Raw genomic sequence first — 17,137 nt, forward strand, 5'->3', positions numbered from 1 at the left:
CAACGAGAAAAAAAAAACGGAAAAGGTGCTGATGATAAAGCGGGCACGGCGTAATCCTGAGCCTGACCGCATACTGAGGCACGCGCCCTAGCCCTTGCGGCGCAGGCGACGATATCAACGTCACAAACCCCGCGCTGCAGACAATTATACCTTAATGCTATTCTGTTCCGCCAGCGTCTCCTTCAGGAACGCCTGCGTGTCCACCGCCGGTTGCACCACCTCTGCCTCCCCCTGAGTTCTGCGCGCTCCTCCAAATGCGTGCACGACGTCTTCGTATGCCTCTATGATCGTAGCCGTTCCCTCCTCATTTTCGTCCTCACCCGCAAAAGCACTGCTGTCGCTGTTCAGCACCTCACTGCTCCATCCGGACGACACTCCCTCCACATCAAAATCGTCCCGTATGAGCAGTATTTTAGACCATGAATCCCACCCAGACGGTATCAATATCGCGTCGCGATCAATAACATTAGGCATTACGGACTTAGCGGCGCTGGTAATTGCGCTCTGGGAGCCTAGAGATGGTGAGAGCAAGTAGTATACGAGCTGGAACGGCGTTTTCGAGTCGCATGAGAGATATACGAGTGATGCACCATCTGTGAGACAGTTAGCTTCTGCGCATTCACGAATTCCTAAGAACTCCTTTACGTTTCAAGAGAACTGTCCGCAAAAACTGCTGTATGAAATCAAACTCGTCGTCCTTGCGACCAAACTGTCGCTCGAGCACATCGATCCGCTCGGAATTCATGACCGCCACCAGCATATCAACACCCAGTGGCGCATCGTATTCTCCCGTTCCCAGAGGAACATCCACGTTGAGACTCAGCCCATGTCCTAGCTCGCTTCTGAACGACGTGCTCGACAGTAGCTTATACCGCTCCGCAGCTGCAAGTAATGATTAGAACGACCATGACGTGGATATGAACCTGATTTCCTGACACTTGCCTTTTTTTATCCCGTGAGAATATTCGTCTAAAGGCAGCTCTGGAAATATCTGGTTCTTTAAGAATAAAATAGTCCGCGCAAGATCACGCAGCCATCGTCGCGGCTCGTTCCAGTCAAGTAGAACGACTAGAAGCACGTCTTCGAGCAAGACGTCGTGCCGACTCAGCAGATCAACAACTAATCGTGAGTACTCTGGCTGAGGACCCGGAAATGTATATATGTGCAATCGAAGTAAGAGCTCTAAATGTACTGGTTAGCTACTATTTTGGCTGCTTACGACACGGTGTCGACTGACCGTCCTGTTCTCGGTCCATGAGATCATAGTATGCATATCCCAGCGCAAACGATGCCACTCCAGAGGGGGATATAGATGCTCGCACAGTATAACGCGTTCCAGCAGCAGACGAGACAAATTGCTGTAGATATGCGTTCTGCGTGTCGGTCGATCCGCCTAGTGAGCTCGATTGTTAGACGCTCGTGACTCTCAAGACGAACTCATTGTGTCGTACCTGTGACAAGCAAACAGCGCTCTGGTACCACTTTATCATTTACCGCAGACGCCAACAGCGAAGTCCATATGTCTGTCTGCATTTCATGCCCTCAGTTCTCGCTGCAGCAAGTCGTTGACTACGGCGACGCGCCGTGTTTGTTGATTCTCCCAACCGGATGCCAACCACCGTACTGCCTCCCTGTCGCACCCAACTCTTCTCGCAACCTCAGCATCTCCACCGTCGCAGATTCACCCTTCACTCTGTCATTCCTTATCGACTCCTCTCTCTTGTGGCAGCGGTATAATGAACGTCCACAAACCTTTGAACTCAAAATCAACAACCCGTGCGCGGCTGCTCTGCGCGGCGTTCAACCAGGATCAAGAGTGCTTTGCCGTCGGCCATGAACGTGGTTTCCAGGTTTACAACACCGATCCGATGGAGCGCCGAGTTAGACGAGGTATGACTACTTCAAGAAGCGATTCGTTCATCACAGAACGTGAACTGATCTGAAATATAGATTTCTCCGACGGCGGAATCGGAATCGTGCAGATGCTCCACAGAACAAACTACCTAGCTCTAGTCGGCGGCGGGCGGTCGCCCAAGTACCCTCAAAACAAAGTATGAACATTAATGTGTGTTTATCTGTCAGTTACTAGTTGGGTGCTAACCGCGGACTTCAGGTGATCATCTGGGATGACTTGAAAAATATCGCCGCACTCTCTCTCGAATTCCTCTCCCCCGTTCTCCAGGTCCTCCTCTCACGAACGCGAATTGTCGTCTGCCTCAAAAGCAAAATATATGTTTACGTATTCTCTTCACCACCCGTCCGCCTATCTGTCTACGAGACCGTCGACAACCCCAACGGCATCTGCGCGATGCAGAACAACAAGCTCGTTTTTCCTGGTTTGACCGAAGGCCAAGTCCAGATCGTTGATCTATCGCCGCAAGGACACGACCGAAACCTGATATCGATCGTACGTGCACACAAGGGAAAAATAAAGTGTCTTGCAATCTCGCACGACGGCTCATTGATCGCATCTGCGTCGGAGACCGGTACGATTATTCGAATCCATTCTACCGCTAACACAGCGTTAGTACATGAGTTCCGCCGTGGCATAGATCGCGCAGTGATCCACTCCCTCTCCTTTTCGCCATCATCCAAGAGGCTTGCATTACTCTCGGATAAGGATACATTGCACGTGTTTGACACGTCACCACTTTCAGAGTCATCTAACCGGCGGCATATCTTGTCAAAAGTTCCTCTGCTTCCCCGGTACTTCTCCGGCGAATGGAGTTTTGTTTCTACCAGGATATCCGATCAACGAATCGGACGCGGCATTCTCGGCTGGGCATCTGACGACGCAATTATCATCATTTGGACCTTCGAGGGCCTTTTGGAAAAGTACGCGATCCAAGAGAAGCCCGATGTCGGCACTCGGCGAAAGTCCTCGCCGAGTGGAAACGATTCGCCTGTGGGCCCCAACAGCATCGGAGCACTGAATGATGGGCCTAGCGAACAATGGGAACTTGTTCGAACCAGCTGGCGCACTTTTGATGATCTATAATCTTGCGCGCCCAAGGGAGTTTGTATTATATAATTTTATGTACTTATTGTCCTTGGCTTTGGCTCGAGTTGCGCTGTCTTAGCTTGGTCGCAGTTGTACGCTTTCTCGATAGTCAGTCGATTTGTCTCACTGCGCTTTTGGTTGCATGGGATTTATTCAAGAGGTCCGCTTTGATCCTCTCAGGGTAATCACTTTGAATTCACATCTAAATTTGCATTCATTCGGTCATTCATTCATTCCATATAACTACATACAAACAGAGGACAAGAACATAGAAGAACTGAACAAAGATTATAAACAGATCTGAATGATATCCTCTAACCGATTCAGAGGACAATGTTGCGAAAGCAATTGCAAGGCTGAGCGGTGACAACCCAACTCAAAGCAGAGCGGAAAAAAACTCAACTTCACAACAGAAACTTCCTGTTTCCCAAAATGCGTAAATATGCAGACGAGCGAGAGTCCAATCAAGAGTAACTTTAAGCTGCCGGTTGCTGCTGTTGCGCCTGTAGAGCTTGCTCATCAGCATATGCTTGTTGCAGCACAGAATCGACGATAGCACGCTCCTCTTGCTGAAATCCAGCAAAGATCTCTTGTCTTGCCGGATTCCGATGCAGCATATCCTTGAACGCGATATTGACGTTAACCGAGTCGAGAATCGTTTGGTACATCTCGTCGCTATCCTGATCCAAGAGAAAAGCGTCCGAATATGCATGCTCGCCATCTTTTTCGGCCATCCGGGCGGCTTCCTTGTTAAGATAGTCCATGTATGATAAACCGCCCTCAAACTCTTGGACGTCCGCATCTGCATTGTCGGCGTCATCGTCCTCTTCGTCGTCCCAATCGCCGGTGTTTAGGAACCCAGAGTCATCATAATGAGTTTCCTCATCGTCAAACTGCTGTGCGTCGCTTCGCTTCTTTAGAGCCTCGGGCAGCGTCTTCTGTAGCTCCACAAGTCCATGTACGATTTGAGGAAGACCCGGTCGGATCGACGCAGGAATCTCCTCGTCGGAGTGTGAAAGCACAGTAACAATCGCCAAAATCGACAACTTCTTATCATGCACATAGGTAAATCGCGAAATGTTCGTAAACCACACGTTGAAAAACTGTACAGTCTCTCTCCGCTCCTCTAATATCTGGAACGCCACAGTGGGGTTGTAATAAATGCAGCAGATCACTATCTCTAGCAGGCTCACCAAATACTTCGGCTCGGATTGGCACGCACTGTCGCCAAGTCTGCTCATAGCGACTCCGATGAAATATGAAATATACTCATCCAGAACACCGCGCAGATTTATCAGCATCGTCTGTACTAGCCTACCAGCACTAATCCGATCATTAATGCCATATGTATCGGTCTTCTCGTAAACTGTGTTGATGATATCAATAAACATATTAATATGTGTAGGGTTTGTCTTCATCTCCTCAGCGCCGTATAGCACATAATTTTCAAATGCAGGTAAAAGCTCGTCAAAGTAGTCCGCAGCCGTAGTCTTGAATGCTTGATGCAATACACCAAATAGTGACCACATGCTCGGTGAAATACGCTTCATTCCGTAGCTTGACGAATCAATCAGATCGAACGCTTCGGTGTACATATCAGTCTGTCCGCTCTCAAGGATCGCACCGATTACAGGAAAAATGCAAGGCTCGACCTGCATCACAGTTTCTGGCGAATGATCCAGGTTCATAAGCAGTGTTGTCATGGTGTTCACAATACCGAGCGCCGCCATCGCTTTGTCGTCGTAGTCCGGATACAACATACTGTCGTCGAAGTTTTCAGGCTCAGTGTTCTGCTTTTCGAGCACTTCACTCAACAGTCGCAAGAACTGGTCTCGCAGTTGCTCGGCAAGCTCAACGGCGAACGGCGCCAATTCCTTGGAGAACATGTCCACAAATTCTTCCATAACGCTGATGAGTGAATCGATGTCGATCTTCTTTGTGAGCTCCATAAACTTGCCCATAATGGTCTTGATATTTGCTGAAATGGCTTCCTTGATCGATTCGTGCTGCGCAAGGCCTTGCAGCGCAAGTGCAGCCTCAACTTGAACAGGCAAATACTGATCGTTCAGGCAGGCGACAACGCTGTTGTAGATGAAGCTGATGTTCTGCATGCCGTTAATAACCTCAGCTGCTGCCAAACAAACAGCTAACTCACATTCGGGTCCTTAAACTCCGCCTCACTAAATCTGTTCACCAACTCACAGGCGCGGACACGAAGGAATCCATAAGGACTCTGGAAGTCTGGGAACACATATGTCACGAAGAAAGACTCCATGATTCCAGCTACTGGACTCTTCTTGCCAAGAATGACGTGTGCAATCGACGTAATCATTCGTAGCGCGCCTTCTTTCCGAATAGCATGCGCTTCATCCAGGTTGTTCTGCTGCTGTTCGACGATTACACCGTTAATAAATGCTAACACAGGGTTGAACGTCAGCTTTCGCCGGTGCTCCACTAGCGAGACAAAGAAATTTGTCGCGGAAATATCAGCTGTAGGAGATTGCTCGAAATAGTCTATCCGCTTGTGGATGTACTCCACTGGTTCGTTCTCAAAATTGTCGAGATCCCCCTGTGTCAAGCATAGCAACGGAAACACAACCTGTGACACCAGACTCTCAACGTGTGTTTTCAAGATAGTCCACGTCGACTTAACCCGTACGGACTGGTCTAAGTATTCGAGCATGCTGTTGACCGCAGGCTGACTGAGCCACAAGGTCTTGCCAACCCACATATCGATCTGGCGCAAATAGGCGTTCAGAATCTGGGGAGCGAAGTTCTCGGCAAATGCTGCGGCAAACATGTCGGCTTCGTCGTTCGTGTCTGGACTAGAGCTAGTTGGCACGCCGTACTTCACGAACAAGCGATTCAAATTTCGGTACGCCCATTTTTTAGCTTTCCACCAAGGACAGTCCTCTCGATCTTCTTCGTCTTCGGGAACGCTATCAGCGGGTAGATCTTTACCGACAACCTGCAACATGAGATTTCCCCAAGCAACTAATGTGTCCTGGGCACGTAGTACTGGAGAAAGCTCGATCGCAATAGCTGCACGGTAACACTTCAAGACCAAGCGCATCATTTCGCCTGCCATTTCATTGTTTTCCGTCAACAGTCGGTTGCCAACCTGCAGAGCGAGCGGGAACGCGCCTTGTATGACTTTTTCAAAATCGCCCCGCGCTTCGTGGTTACGCCACCTGTACGCCTTGCAGAGCTCGCTGAGACAGACGAGGCCAGCGTAGATGTGCTGCGGGTCTGGTGAGTTCAGTAGCTGTAATGTATGCTCGAGAAATGAAGGCCATTTTTGCGGGTAGTCGTATCCAACCACTTTGTTCAAAATGGATTGAAGATGCTGTCGAGTCTGCTGATGAGCACTAATGATCGCAGGAATCAGACGTTCCCTGAATGCCGGCTTCTCCGCTTCATTGATAGCCACTGCGTTCGGATACTCGTCAAATTCCCAGTTTCGCGCAACCTTGTTCTTCAGGTACACAGCAGCTATGGTGGAAAATCTGAGTTAGGCTAACCACGCGGGAGACTTGGGTAAACTCACCAGAGACTTGAACACTGCTCGATGGCTGAGCTTGCACGATATCGAGACAGGCGATGATAAACCCCGGGGCCTTGCTTGCCTAAATTTCCGCTCTGTGAGCAGCTGCACCGCAAAAATTGCGATATTGCGCATTCGTTTCTGTACCTCGCTCAGCTGCAGCTCAGCCTGTCGCCGAATGTTCGGATTCACGTCCAGCGTCGACGCGAAACACTGGTGTAACCCGTTCACGTCCATACTCAGTTTTTTAAATTTGTCGATCAGCACAACCCGCGTGCCACCGAAGTCGTAGGCGAGGTTGCGGTGTTGAATACGGGATATTTCGAGGACTGGTCCTGAGCAGTTAGCCCTGGCTCACAGAAGAATCTGCAAAGCAAAACCCTGTAAACTTTGCTTGTGATGGCGCTGTGATCTGTGACTCTCAAGCCTGCAGCATCAAAATTTCTCCCCTAAAGCTGCAGGTTTGATATTGCTAGAACTATAAGAATTCGAGTTCTTGCGCATCAGTGATATTTATACGGCAGCTTCTTGCGCTATCCTGTTGAACGGCCAGCTTTTGAAGCCTGTGGTTGTACGGAGAATTTGTTAGTAGCTGTGCGTTAAAACAGCTCTGCCCCTGGACAACGCGTAACGATCGCTCGCGCACGGCGTTCCCAGTTCCCAGCTCTGCTGCCAGTCCAAAGCGGCCTCTTACCAAGCCACGCCGGTCTACTCGTCTTAGCCGCGTTTGATGTCTCATGGTTTAGGCGGTGCATTTTTCATGTGTCCGCATTTGCTGTGATGTTTGAACTGTCAGATCCTTGTGGGCACCTGCTGGATAGAATGCCCATCAGACCCCTATTGCAAGCCGCCGAGTTTGAGTGTGTATGAACAAGGAAAAGATTCCTGTTGGAAACAGCAAGCAAGACTAACAGGCTCGTAGCTCATTAGCATGTCATTAACTATATAGCGTGCCACTGCCGATGAATATCCCTATAAATACAAGCTTGTGGAGAACACGATGTCTCGCTTGATCTTCTCCTGGGAGAGTTCCATCTTCGAATGCAGCGTCGGATCGCCAACAATGCGTGCCGCACCTCTTACCTCTCTGCAGACCTCATCAAGACGCGTAATGACTCTCACAATAGTTCCCTCGAGAATATCAGTCAGGTCGGTGATCTGGTTAAACGGCATACCGCGAGCCCATTCGTAGACAACTTCCATGAGACCAAATCGCTGATGTGCAGTTTCAGGATCGAAAAGACTGCTGTCGTACGCGACCACTTGATGGCTGTTCTGCACGTCGTTCACTCGAGCTGCGATCGCCAAGATCTTCGCCTTACCTTCTTCTAGACGAGGCGTGATGACTGTAGGTTCCACGGTAGACTTCTCCTGGAAAACGAAGCATGACAGTAGTGCGACGATTTCCTCAGGCTCATACTCAGCCAAGAAATTCTCGAGAATCAACTCAGTGAGAATCAATTCATGTCCGGAGTTGATCTCGCATGCCACACGCCCTTTGAGTCCCACATTCAGCTGATCGTCCACAAATCCAAGCTCTTTCAGAACCTCTACACGCTGCTCATAGTCGGGTAGTAACTCTAGATTCTGATCCGAAATCGCCTTCTTCAATTCGGCGATGTTGTTCTTCAGCAGCGTTTCCTCGTGAATCAGAGTGAACTAATTCGTCGTTAGACTATCCATAAATACGACAGACTCGTCCACTTACATGCTTGATGAAATTCGGACATTTCAGGCATTGTGATTGCAGAAGCTGCTGGCGCAGTGCCGTTCGCTTATTCAAAACTTCGATAAATTGATAATTCTTGAACTTGCTCCAGTCAACTTCAAAAGATGCCTCGCCAGTACATGACAGTAAGAAATGTCGCAACGCTTCAATATCTGCCTTGTTCTTCCGCTGCAATCCCGACAGGTTGACCTAATTTTGTTAGTCGATATCAACACTACAAGAAACGTGAGTATCATACACTAGCAGTCGCACGGCAAATGCATTCAACATCTGCAATCGGAATAGTCCGCTCGACCAGGACGCCGTTGAGCTTGAATTTGCCCAATACCCCTGCAATCAGAGAATCGTATGGTACAATGTCTGCACTCTCCTTTTGATTACGCTGCTTGAACTTGCCGCTTCCGCTGGGTAAGATTGCGTAGCAATGCATAGTCTGATTCTGCCAGTTGACACCAACGATAATACCAAGAGACCGCGACGAGTCTTCAGTTTGAATCACAGCCAGTCGTTTGTTTGTCAGCATCTGCCGTCCATATGTGGTCTCGCATGCTTTCAGGATCATAGATGTGAACAGTTGGCGTGATTCAATTAAAGCGTCGTGACAGGTTTGTAAATCGACATCGCAAATATCGCAACTTTCACGTTTGAAGTTGCGCAAATTCGCTTCAGTTGCCTTCATGATCTCCTCGTGCTCTGGTACCATGCTCTGAGTCGCATTCTCACTAAAGGACCGCTTGATCATCTCTTCCACTTTCAATGCCTCCACGCGTAGAAGATTCAAAATCATATTGTAGGTCAGTCTGAACTGACTCTGCAGCTTTGTCGGCGGTCCGAGAATCATTTTGTTCAAAGCTGCAATATCCGGAACCTGATCACCAGCAACAGCGATAATAACAGTTCCGATTGTATCAAGACCACGGCGACCTGCCCGTCCCGCCATCTGCGTATACTCGCCTGGCAGCAAGTCTCTGAATGCCCTGCCGTCATGCTTGCGAATGCCTGCAAATACGACGGTTCTCGTCGGTAAGTTCAATCCCATCGCAAATGTTTCTGTCGCGAACAACACCTTCACAAGAGACTTCGCAAATAGAATCTCTACCACTTCCTTGACGATTGGCAAAAGTCCTCCATGATGTACCGCAATTCCGCGAGAAAGAAGTTCTCGCATTCGTAAAATCTGCGGCAACGTCTGATCTTCCTTCTTCAGCCGATTCACTGCACTATCTATGAAAATGCGGACCTGCGCCTTGTCACTAGCATTGCAATAATCAACGCCCGACAACGAATCTGCATATTCCTCGCATCGTCTCTTTGAAAACACGAAAATAACCATTGGTTGCAGCTTTTCCTTAGCCATGGTCTGAACAAGTCGCACCCACATATTTCGGTCAAAGGAATTATTAGTCTTGAAGCCGCCTTTGTTGTTCAAAAAACCGCCGCCACGGCTACGATTCGTCATAGCGCCGCCGCGTCCACCCCTGCCAGGTTGCTGCGCATTACCGCCTCGACTGCCACCGCGGTTGGCCCCACCACGGCCGCCGCGACTTCCGCCATTGTTTTGAGAGGCTGTAAATTCCTTCACTGGATTAACCGCATCTTTCGCCTCGTTCCAGCCTTCTGTTAAAAATTTTTTGCTGGAATCCACAATTTTGAACATCTTGTTACTAGCCCACAGATGGTGCTCAAGCGGAACCGGTCGCTTAGGAGTAGAAATAACGTAGATATCTTTCTTCTTTGTGCGGCCAACCCAACTGGCAAACTCGTATGTATTCGGGACCGTGGCAGAAAGCAAGATAAGCTTTACGTGCTCTGGTAGCATAATAATGACTTCTTCCCACACAACACCGCGCTAAAAATTGTCAGCTTCGGACGACTCGACCGGAAATCGTAACTCACCTCTGAATCATTGACGTAATGCACTTCATCGAAAATCACAAACTCGACATCACGAATCAAGTCCGCCCCTTTATAGAGCATACTTCTCAAGATCTCTGTAGTCATGATGACGCAACTCGCTTGCGGGTTGATTTGCACGTCACCAGTGAGAATGCCGACCTCGTCGAAAATTTGCTTGAAGTCCCGAAATTTCTGGTTACTCAATGCTTTGATTGGCGATGTGTAGATGGCTTTCGTCATGTTTCTGTTTGCCATTGCGATGGCATACTCGGCGACAACAGTTTTGCCCGCGGAGGTGTGTGCTGCCACGAATACACTGTCGCCTTGTTCAAGATGATACACCGCTTCCTTTTGGAAATTATCAAGTTCGAACGGCCATACTCGTGCCATATGAGGCACAAGCTCATGGAAATTGACGATGTCTGTGTTGATGTCGACCACGTGTGCCCACTCCTTGCCTCGCATCGTCGACCTAGCCGCATTTCCAAAAGGCATATCGAATAGCGACCTAATATTCTCAGTCGGTAGAAGAGTATCAATGAGATCTCTGTCGACCTTCTCGTTAACCAGCACAGTTCTTGTAGCCGCAGTGGTGACAGCACGTATTGGAGCGACCTGAGCCGGCTCTTGTTCAAGATCTTCGTTGTTCGTTTCATATGACGTTTCTAGCTGCGCAAGAGACTCCGTGACGTCATTACCGGCAGTAAGTGTCATTCCCCGAGGAAGTCCGGGGGCAGTGTTAAGCAAGCCGTTCTCATCGCGCTTGACGATGCCTCCATTGCCGATCTCGACCCGTGACGAACCAGCCTGGATTTTATCCAGTCCACCAGGAGTAAACGGCATAAACCCGGACTTTCCCAACACGAAATCGGACTTCGATGAGGGTAGTCGTGCGAATGAACTCGAGTTCTTTGCGTTCGCATCTGCCAGAGAGCTAGAGCTGGTGTACTCCTCCGAGCCGACGATTTCACCATTTATTCCCGCCCTGATAAATCTTGTAGATGTGCGTGTGAGACTGGGTGGAATACTGTAAAGCTCCTTGTACATAGGCTCGAACGAGACTATTGGCGGTCTGCGTAACGGGGTCAGTATCATAAGCAGGTCATCAAGGACATCACAGGTCAACCCACTCTTGCAGCCTCTCAAGCCATTGCTTTGAAAATGACCGCGGCGGCTTCAGAAAAATCTCTTCGAGTTCCTGGACTAAATCATCTTGCGACGCCGCAGGCGTTGCAGCTGCGTACCCCGCGGTCTCACTGTCGTCAATATCTTTGAGCTTGTGGCGCAACACATCGCCCTCCAACTGCTTCGCAGATTCCCGAATCTGCGCAAAAAAGCCGTTCTCGACAAAATCCAGGGCCATGATTCACGATGTTTAAGATCAGAGAAGTAGCTTCTCCTCGGATCTTCCTTAGTTCTTGCGTGTCAGTTGGGCAATTTTGGGCTGTTAGAGCTGAACGAACTACGTGCGGCTCCGTTTGTTCGTGCGTCCAGTACGCAAAGTACCGTAGATCTACGCAGTTGCGACGCGAAATAAGTCCCTCTCTATTTGCGACAGCACTGTGCACAGTCAGTGGTATTCTGTGAAGGGATGCAAAGAGAGCCGCTATTGGTGAGACTTCCACGTACGCTGCTTACCGCGTATATATCATTGACTATCCACATCGCTAGACTAACGGAGTTTGATTCCCTTCATTTACACTCGCCTTGAAGAAAAATGTCAGAACTGATATGCGCATTGCATCTCTGGTGCAGCGAAATGGGAATTTTCCAGTACCAGGGTACCAAGTGCATGTTTTCTAGGTGGCCTGTCTGCGAAAGTAAGCGCGCTGCACAAGGAGTTTGATAGCGCCGGCGTGTTCGACACTTTTATAACAGCAGCAAAGACACGCAGCGGGCGTCTTGTCACGCGAGATGAGGATGGAGACGTGCATACTACTGGAGAGCTAGACCAGAGCAAGTGAAATCAGCTGACCCACTCGAGCGCACAGAGAGAGATGATGCAAGAAGTCATCGAACTAGCAAAAGTACAGCTCAAGTTTTCTGATTCCGGTGCGCAATAAGAACCTGAACATTGTCGGAACCCGCTTCCAGGCATTTCCGCCATATAGCCCCAGCAGGGCGTGCTATCGGAGATTTGCGCCAACAAGCTGAGCTTCTTGTACTTCCGCAACGGTTGGCATAGGTGAGTCCGCCTTCCAAGCAGCTAAGTGTCCTTCCCGAGATTTCCGACAGTGTGTTTCAGCGTCCCGCACCATACCATAGGTTGGAGAGTCTTCGACTTTAAGGTAAGCCTAACAAGCTTGTAGTAATCTGAACTTTGAGCTGAGAAAGCAGAGATCTTCAAGCCAGAGCTGTCTAAGGTCGATCTAGACGACAGGTTTGTTGTGTTTGAGGTATCTTTCAAGCCAAAGTCAGATTCGAAGAACATATTTGCAGTCGTCGCTCCGTCGCTTATCCGCAAATGACTTGATGAACTCGAAGTCGATCTTGATCTCTATGATGCCGATCTCGCGAGAAAAGAAGGAAAGCAGAGAAATACTCTACAATCTAAGCACTATCCGCCAAAAACGGACGTCTCTGTTCTGAACGAGCTGTACCACTTCTTGCCCGAGCTGTCTGTGCGGCGTATTCGTTTAGCCCGGTAGGACACACCCTTGGGCGACAGTTTACGTGTGCAGGCGGGAGCTCTGTTTGCTTGGTCTCTTTGAGACAGCCAGAGTTGCGCAGAGTATGGCGGCTAGTAATGCGCTAAGATACAGGCTCAGTAGTGTTGCACGCCTACTCAATCCGGACATCCACGGCCACAGGTAGGGTCACCTGAGGCTGCGGTACTCACGCCTAGAGCATGGCGTCCGCTCTTCTTGAGAGACTTACGTGGCACCTTAATTCTGTTGTTATGACTCCGACGCTGAATGGCATTATAACTACCATTGTTCCAGGATTATTTTGGAGCCTAATTCCTAACCAGCTATCCTATCTGAGGGTAGAATGAATCACAGCATGAACTCTGACTGGATGAGAGAGCCAATTAGTTGCCCGAGCCTCTCTTTGTCTTGGCTGGTAGTACCCAGTGCTCCATCTAGGAATGATTCTCAGATTGGCGCTCCTTCACAAGTAATCACTCAGAATATCCGCGGAACGGCAAGAAGTGTGCTACTACGACAGCAGCAGGTGCAGAAGGGTCGCATGCGACTGGAGCTGGTTGGAACGTGATCACCAATGCGAACACGGCGCTCAACAACGCGTGCGTACGCGTAAGGGAGATGAATTCACGCCGATGTACGGTGCAAATACTGTTACTGCTGGTGCATATAAATACAAATACCATGATGAAAAGGACACCAAGATGGCCAGGATGTGACTTGCAGAGATGTCTATTGCTGATATTTACGGCGGCGACCTGTTTGATTCCAAGAATGCGCCAAGGCGCAAAGTGTCGAATGTTGCGACAAGAGAGCAAGACTGAGAGTGCCAGGAAACATGAGATGAGGCTTGGATGCACAACAATGCCAGGCAATTTCTCGATGAACGAATCTGCGTGGACGACATGGACGAGACTGCTTGCAGTGCGCAGGATCCCGGAGGAGCAGAGATTGAGCGTTTCTGCTCCTTCTGCTCCAGAAAATCGGCATTCGAAAATCGCTGCTGCTGCTTCCTCTGGCAGTTCCTATATTGCCAAGCGACTGGACATCGCGTTATTCCGCGAACACCAGTTTTGAAGGGCAGTTGCATGCGTCTGTAAGCGGCAGCTTTGAAGCCCAGGACGCCAAGGCCCCCAAGCTGACGGAGATTGTCGGGCAGATATACAGGAACACCAGCACGAAACTCAACAACCTGTGCTGTCTCAAGGCCAAGCAGTCCGCACTGGCATATGGTTCCTACAAGCTCACGGTATGACTATATTCATATATCAAACGCCCGAGACACGAATCAGTCCCAACAAAAGTACTGCTCGCGGTACTTGTTATGGCGGATATTTACGACCGGGGTGTGCGTAATCACAGAGAGATGCCGGGAGGAAGTAGGAGCAACAATTGCCGGCCGACTCGCGCTCACCATACCGACCATAGCGAACTCGAGTACTGGCAATACGTGCAACGGCTCGCGATGTCAAACATCTCAAGCATTTCCCCGCACAGAGTTTATAGACCCCAGCAGTGGCAGGAAATTCACGGGGTATTTCAAGTCGTGCGCGTTCTACACCAGCGGCTGTTCCGTTCGAAGCAGTAACGTCAGCAAGAGGCTGTGTGACTCGCACGTGAAACCTCTTGCACCTCCGACATCGACGAGACTAGCAGCACCGCAGGGGATGCTCAGGATAGCTATAAGAAGCGGAGATTCTCCAATATCCGAAGCGTGCCTGTCTCACACAGCTGCGTGTCAGTGCCGGTGCATTTGTCTGGAGACACGGCTCAGACTGAACAATATAAGCCCCACAATATAAGCATGACAAGTAGCAACAGCCTGCGGGACTCACTACAGTTGCGCGAGAGTGAAGCGCGAGTCGCGTGGAATGCATTGTGTAACAGCGAAGGATGTAGTACAAACCTGCGAATTAGAGACGAGCCGCCTTGTCCAGAGCTGCGTAGGGACCGCGTGCAGAGACGGCGAGCAAGTAGCCGTGTGATATGCCACTACAGGAGGAGATGCAACAGGGCAAAGCCACTGCGCTAGGACGAGCCGCTGAATAGAGATTCCCAGGTGAATAGCTTTCATTAGGACAGATTCCGAGAGCAGGACGTCGAGGCGGTGCTTAATCAGCTGTCTATGATCCGCACCGTGTCTGGACGCAAGTCAGCGCAGATGCAGGTGTGGGAGGAGCTGCTGTACTATCTGCCTTGTTTTAGAGCCCAAGCGGCGGGAGATGTTGCGGCGGGCGCAGCTGTAGAGAGGCGGAGATGGACGTGCTTCGCCTGATGTGTGCATGATATTCTTAAGAAACTGGGCAGTTCAGACTTCAAATGACTGCTATTTGTTGCACATCACCATATGCCACCATGTCCTGAGATGTGTATCGTACCGTGACTTATGGAGAGGCAATCAGTCAGCTGCGCTCACTGCACAGAGCACGCTGTAGTAGGATGAGGTTAAGTATATACACAACACGCTCACTAATTTTAGGCGGCAAGCGGTGCGCCACACAGTATGTATGCCACACGCGGCGGCACAAGCCACAGGACGCATGACGTAGGCGACGAAATCGAAGATCGGGGCCATGACGTACGCGATCAAGCTGTCCAGCAAAGCCAAGCAGTACAAGAACGCGACGACCGGCAGATTGTTGTTGATCTCCGACGAAGCTCAATTACTTGAGACCAGGGACTCTCGAACATGGTGCTTCATTTGAAGGACCTTGTGCACTCGTCGCACTCAGCACTGACGAGCCGTTACGACGCGCCAGCGGTGCCGTTCCCCGGTTTTCCGCCGTCGATCGCGGATATATACAAGACACGTCTTCACGTCGGGGTGAATCTTGGAGGGTGGTTTATTCTTGAGAAGTGGATTGCGCCGTATATGTATTCCGCGGTGCCGGACGGTGCGGACGACAGCGAGTATACAGCTGTGACCAGCACGATTCAGAAGCTTGGAGCCGAGGAGGCGAGAAAGAAGTGGGAGTCGCATTACGACAGCTTCATAACGCGGGAGGATTTCAAGTGGCTTGCGGACCACCATGTGTCGAGCGTGCGTGTGCCGCTGGGCTACTGGATCATTGCGGGCGGTGGCTTCGTTTCAGGTACGCCGTTTGATGACCAGGGTGTAGCGTATGTGTACCGCAACGCGTGGGGACACTTCACGAATATGCTGCGGACGGCAGCGGAGTTTGGAATTGGGGTGTTGATAGACCTGCACGGCGTGCCTGGCGGCGCGAATCCAGATTCACACTCGGGCGTGTGCAAGGGTGGCAACTTCTTCGACACGGATGCGTACATCGAGCTTGCCGTGGGCGCGGTCGAGTATATCGCCAACGAAGCCAAGAATTTCGCCAATGTTATCGGGATTCAACTTGTCAACGAGGCAAGCTGGGACGCGAAAATGGATAAATACTACTGCAGCGCGGCGGCGGCGATTCGGCGGGTAGATCGGACACAGCGAGTGTATATCTCGGACGCGTGGGATCGCCCGAGGTACCAGGAGTTCGTCAAGGGAAAGTCAGGGCTTCTTGTTGATACGCATATCTACAGATGCTTCACCGCGGACGCGTCGAAGAAGTCGCCAGCGCAGCACGTTGAGGAAGCCAAGAACGAAAGCAACCTGGACACAAACACGATAGTGGGTGAGTTCTCCTGCACGCTGCCTGGGGACTCATGGAGTCAGGTGACGGAGGGAGACCGGTCTCGCTTGAGACAGCAGTACGGTCATGCGCAGGTGGAATTGTATTCACGCACTACGGCGGGATTCTTCTTCTGGACTTATAAGTTCGCGGAGGGCCGAGGAGGAGAGTGGGATCTGCGCGAGATGGTAGATACTGGGTGCATTCCCCTGCCAGCCCGCACAGGGCGACGGCCAACGGACGGCAGCAGGGAGTGCCAGGACACGACGCAGGGCCACGTTAGTTACTGGAACGGAGCGGCGAGAGGCGAGAGCATGGAGCATTGGCGGTTCGAGGAGGGTTTCAGGACGGGTTGGATGGACTCTTACAAGTACTGGGAGATGGACGAGAGTGTGATCGGCCAGATTGATTTCCTGAAGTCTGCGCGACTGCAGCAGCATATAGACTCGCGGGGGCAGTCGCAGTACGTATGGGAGTTCGAGCACGGGTTCAGTGCGGGCGTGAGCGTGTTCCGGAGGAGTGTAGAGCGTTAGATTGCTTGCTGTTTTGATGTGAATTGCGGTGCTGTGGTTAGGTGAGCATATGCAGTGATGGTGAAAGTGAGGCAGGGCAGTGCGTACACAGGTTGGACGAACTGTACAGCACGAGAGTACGGGGCTCGCGCGCCATAAGCCCTAAAAGAGGGCTTGAGTG

At 50.5% G+C, this 17,137-nt stretch overlaps 6 protein-coding genes across 6 annotated transcripts; 3 read left to right on the top strand and 3 right to left on the bottom strand.

Moving 5' to 3' along the window:
• Positions 1-7: 7 nt before the first annotated feature.
• V1518DRAFT_421499 (dynein light intermediate chain-domain-containing protein) lies at positions 8-1,578 on the bottom strand. Its single transcript, XM_066905239.1, has 5 exons — positions 1,452-1,578; positions 1,238-1,393; positions 943-1,182; positions 646-882; positions 8-593 (listed from the first exon to the last, which is right to left on the bottom strand). Exons 1-5 carry the CDS (start codon positions 1,531-1,533, stop codon positions 145-147), a joined length of 1,164 nt encoding a protein of 387 aa, XP_066758023.1. The 5' UTR covers positions 1,534-1,578; the 3' UTR covers positions 8-144.
• Positions 1,503-3,320, top strand: V1518DRAFT_421500 (WD40-repeat-containing domain protein). Its single transcript, XM_066905240.1, has 3 exons — positions 1,503-1,890; positions 1,951-2,051; positions 2,114-3,320. The coding sequence occupies exons 1-3, from the start codon at positions 1,737-1,739 to the stop codon at positions 2,996-2,998; spliced, it is 1,140 nt and encodes a 379-aa protein (XP_066758024.1). The 5' UTR covers positions 1,503-1,736; the 3' UTR covers positions 2,999-3,320.
• Positions 3,162-6,890, bottom strand: V1518DRAFT_421502 (armadillo-type protein). Its single transcript, XM_066905241.1, has 4 exons — positions 6,693-6,890; positions 6,549-6,627; positions 5,157-6,493; positions 3,162-5,106 (listed from the first exon to the last, which is right to left on the bottom strand). The coding sequence occupies exons 1-4, from the start codon at positions 6,780-6,782 to the stop codon at positions 3,478-3,480; spliced, it is 3,135 nt and encodes a 1,044-aa protein (XP_066758025.1). The 5' UTR covers positions 6,783-6,890; the 3' UTR covers positions 3,162-3,477.
• A 627-nt stretch (positions 6,891-7,517) lies between these two features.
• On the bottom strand, positions 7,518-11,533 carry V1518DRAFT_407151 (NUC185 domain-containing protein; the record flags this gene model as incomplete). The annotated part of the gene is made up of 5 exons (XM_066901980.1): positions 7,518-8,204; positions 8,254-8,463; positions 8,513-10,123; positions 10,171-11,242; positions 11,301-11,533. 5 exons carry the CDS (start codon positions 11,531-11,533, stop codon positions 7,518-7,520), a joined length of 3,813 nt encoding a protein of 1,270 aa, XP_066758026.1.
• A 2,049-nt stretch (positions 11,534-13,582) lies between these two features.
• V1518DRAFT_421511 (uncharacterized protein) lies at positions 13,583-15,244 on the top strand. Its single transcript, XM_066905242.1, has 2 exons — positions 13,583-14,590; positions 14,651-15,244. The coding sequence occupies exons 1-2, from the start codon at positions 14,045-14,047 to the stop codon at positions 14,798-14,800; spliced, it is 696 nt and encodes a 231-aa protein (XP_066758027.1). The 5' UTR covers positions 13,583-14,044; the 3' UTR covers positions 14,801-15,244.
• Positions 15,245-15,504: 260 nt separating this feature from the next.
• V1518DRAFT_376519 (glycoside hydrolase superfamily) lies at positions 15,505-16,977 on the top strand (the record flags this gene model as incomplete). The annotated part of the gene is made up of 1 exon (XM_066901546.1): positions 15,505-16,977. One exon carries the CDS (start codon positions 15,505-15,507, stop codon positions 16,975-16,977), a length of 1,473 nt encoding a protein of 490 aa, XP_066758028.1.
• Positions 16,978-17,137: the final 160 nt, after the last annotated feature.

This window comes from Limtongia smithiae (assembly GCF_038497785.1).
Source record: "Limtongia smithiae strain NRRL Y-17922 unplaced genomic scaffold V1518scaffold_11, whole genome shotgun sequence".
NCBI lineage: Eukaryota > Fungi > Ascomycota > Lipomycetes > Lipomycetales > Lipomycetaceae > Limtongia > Limtongia smithiae.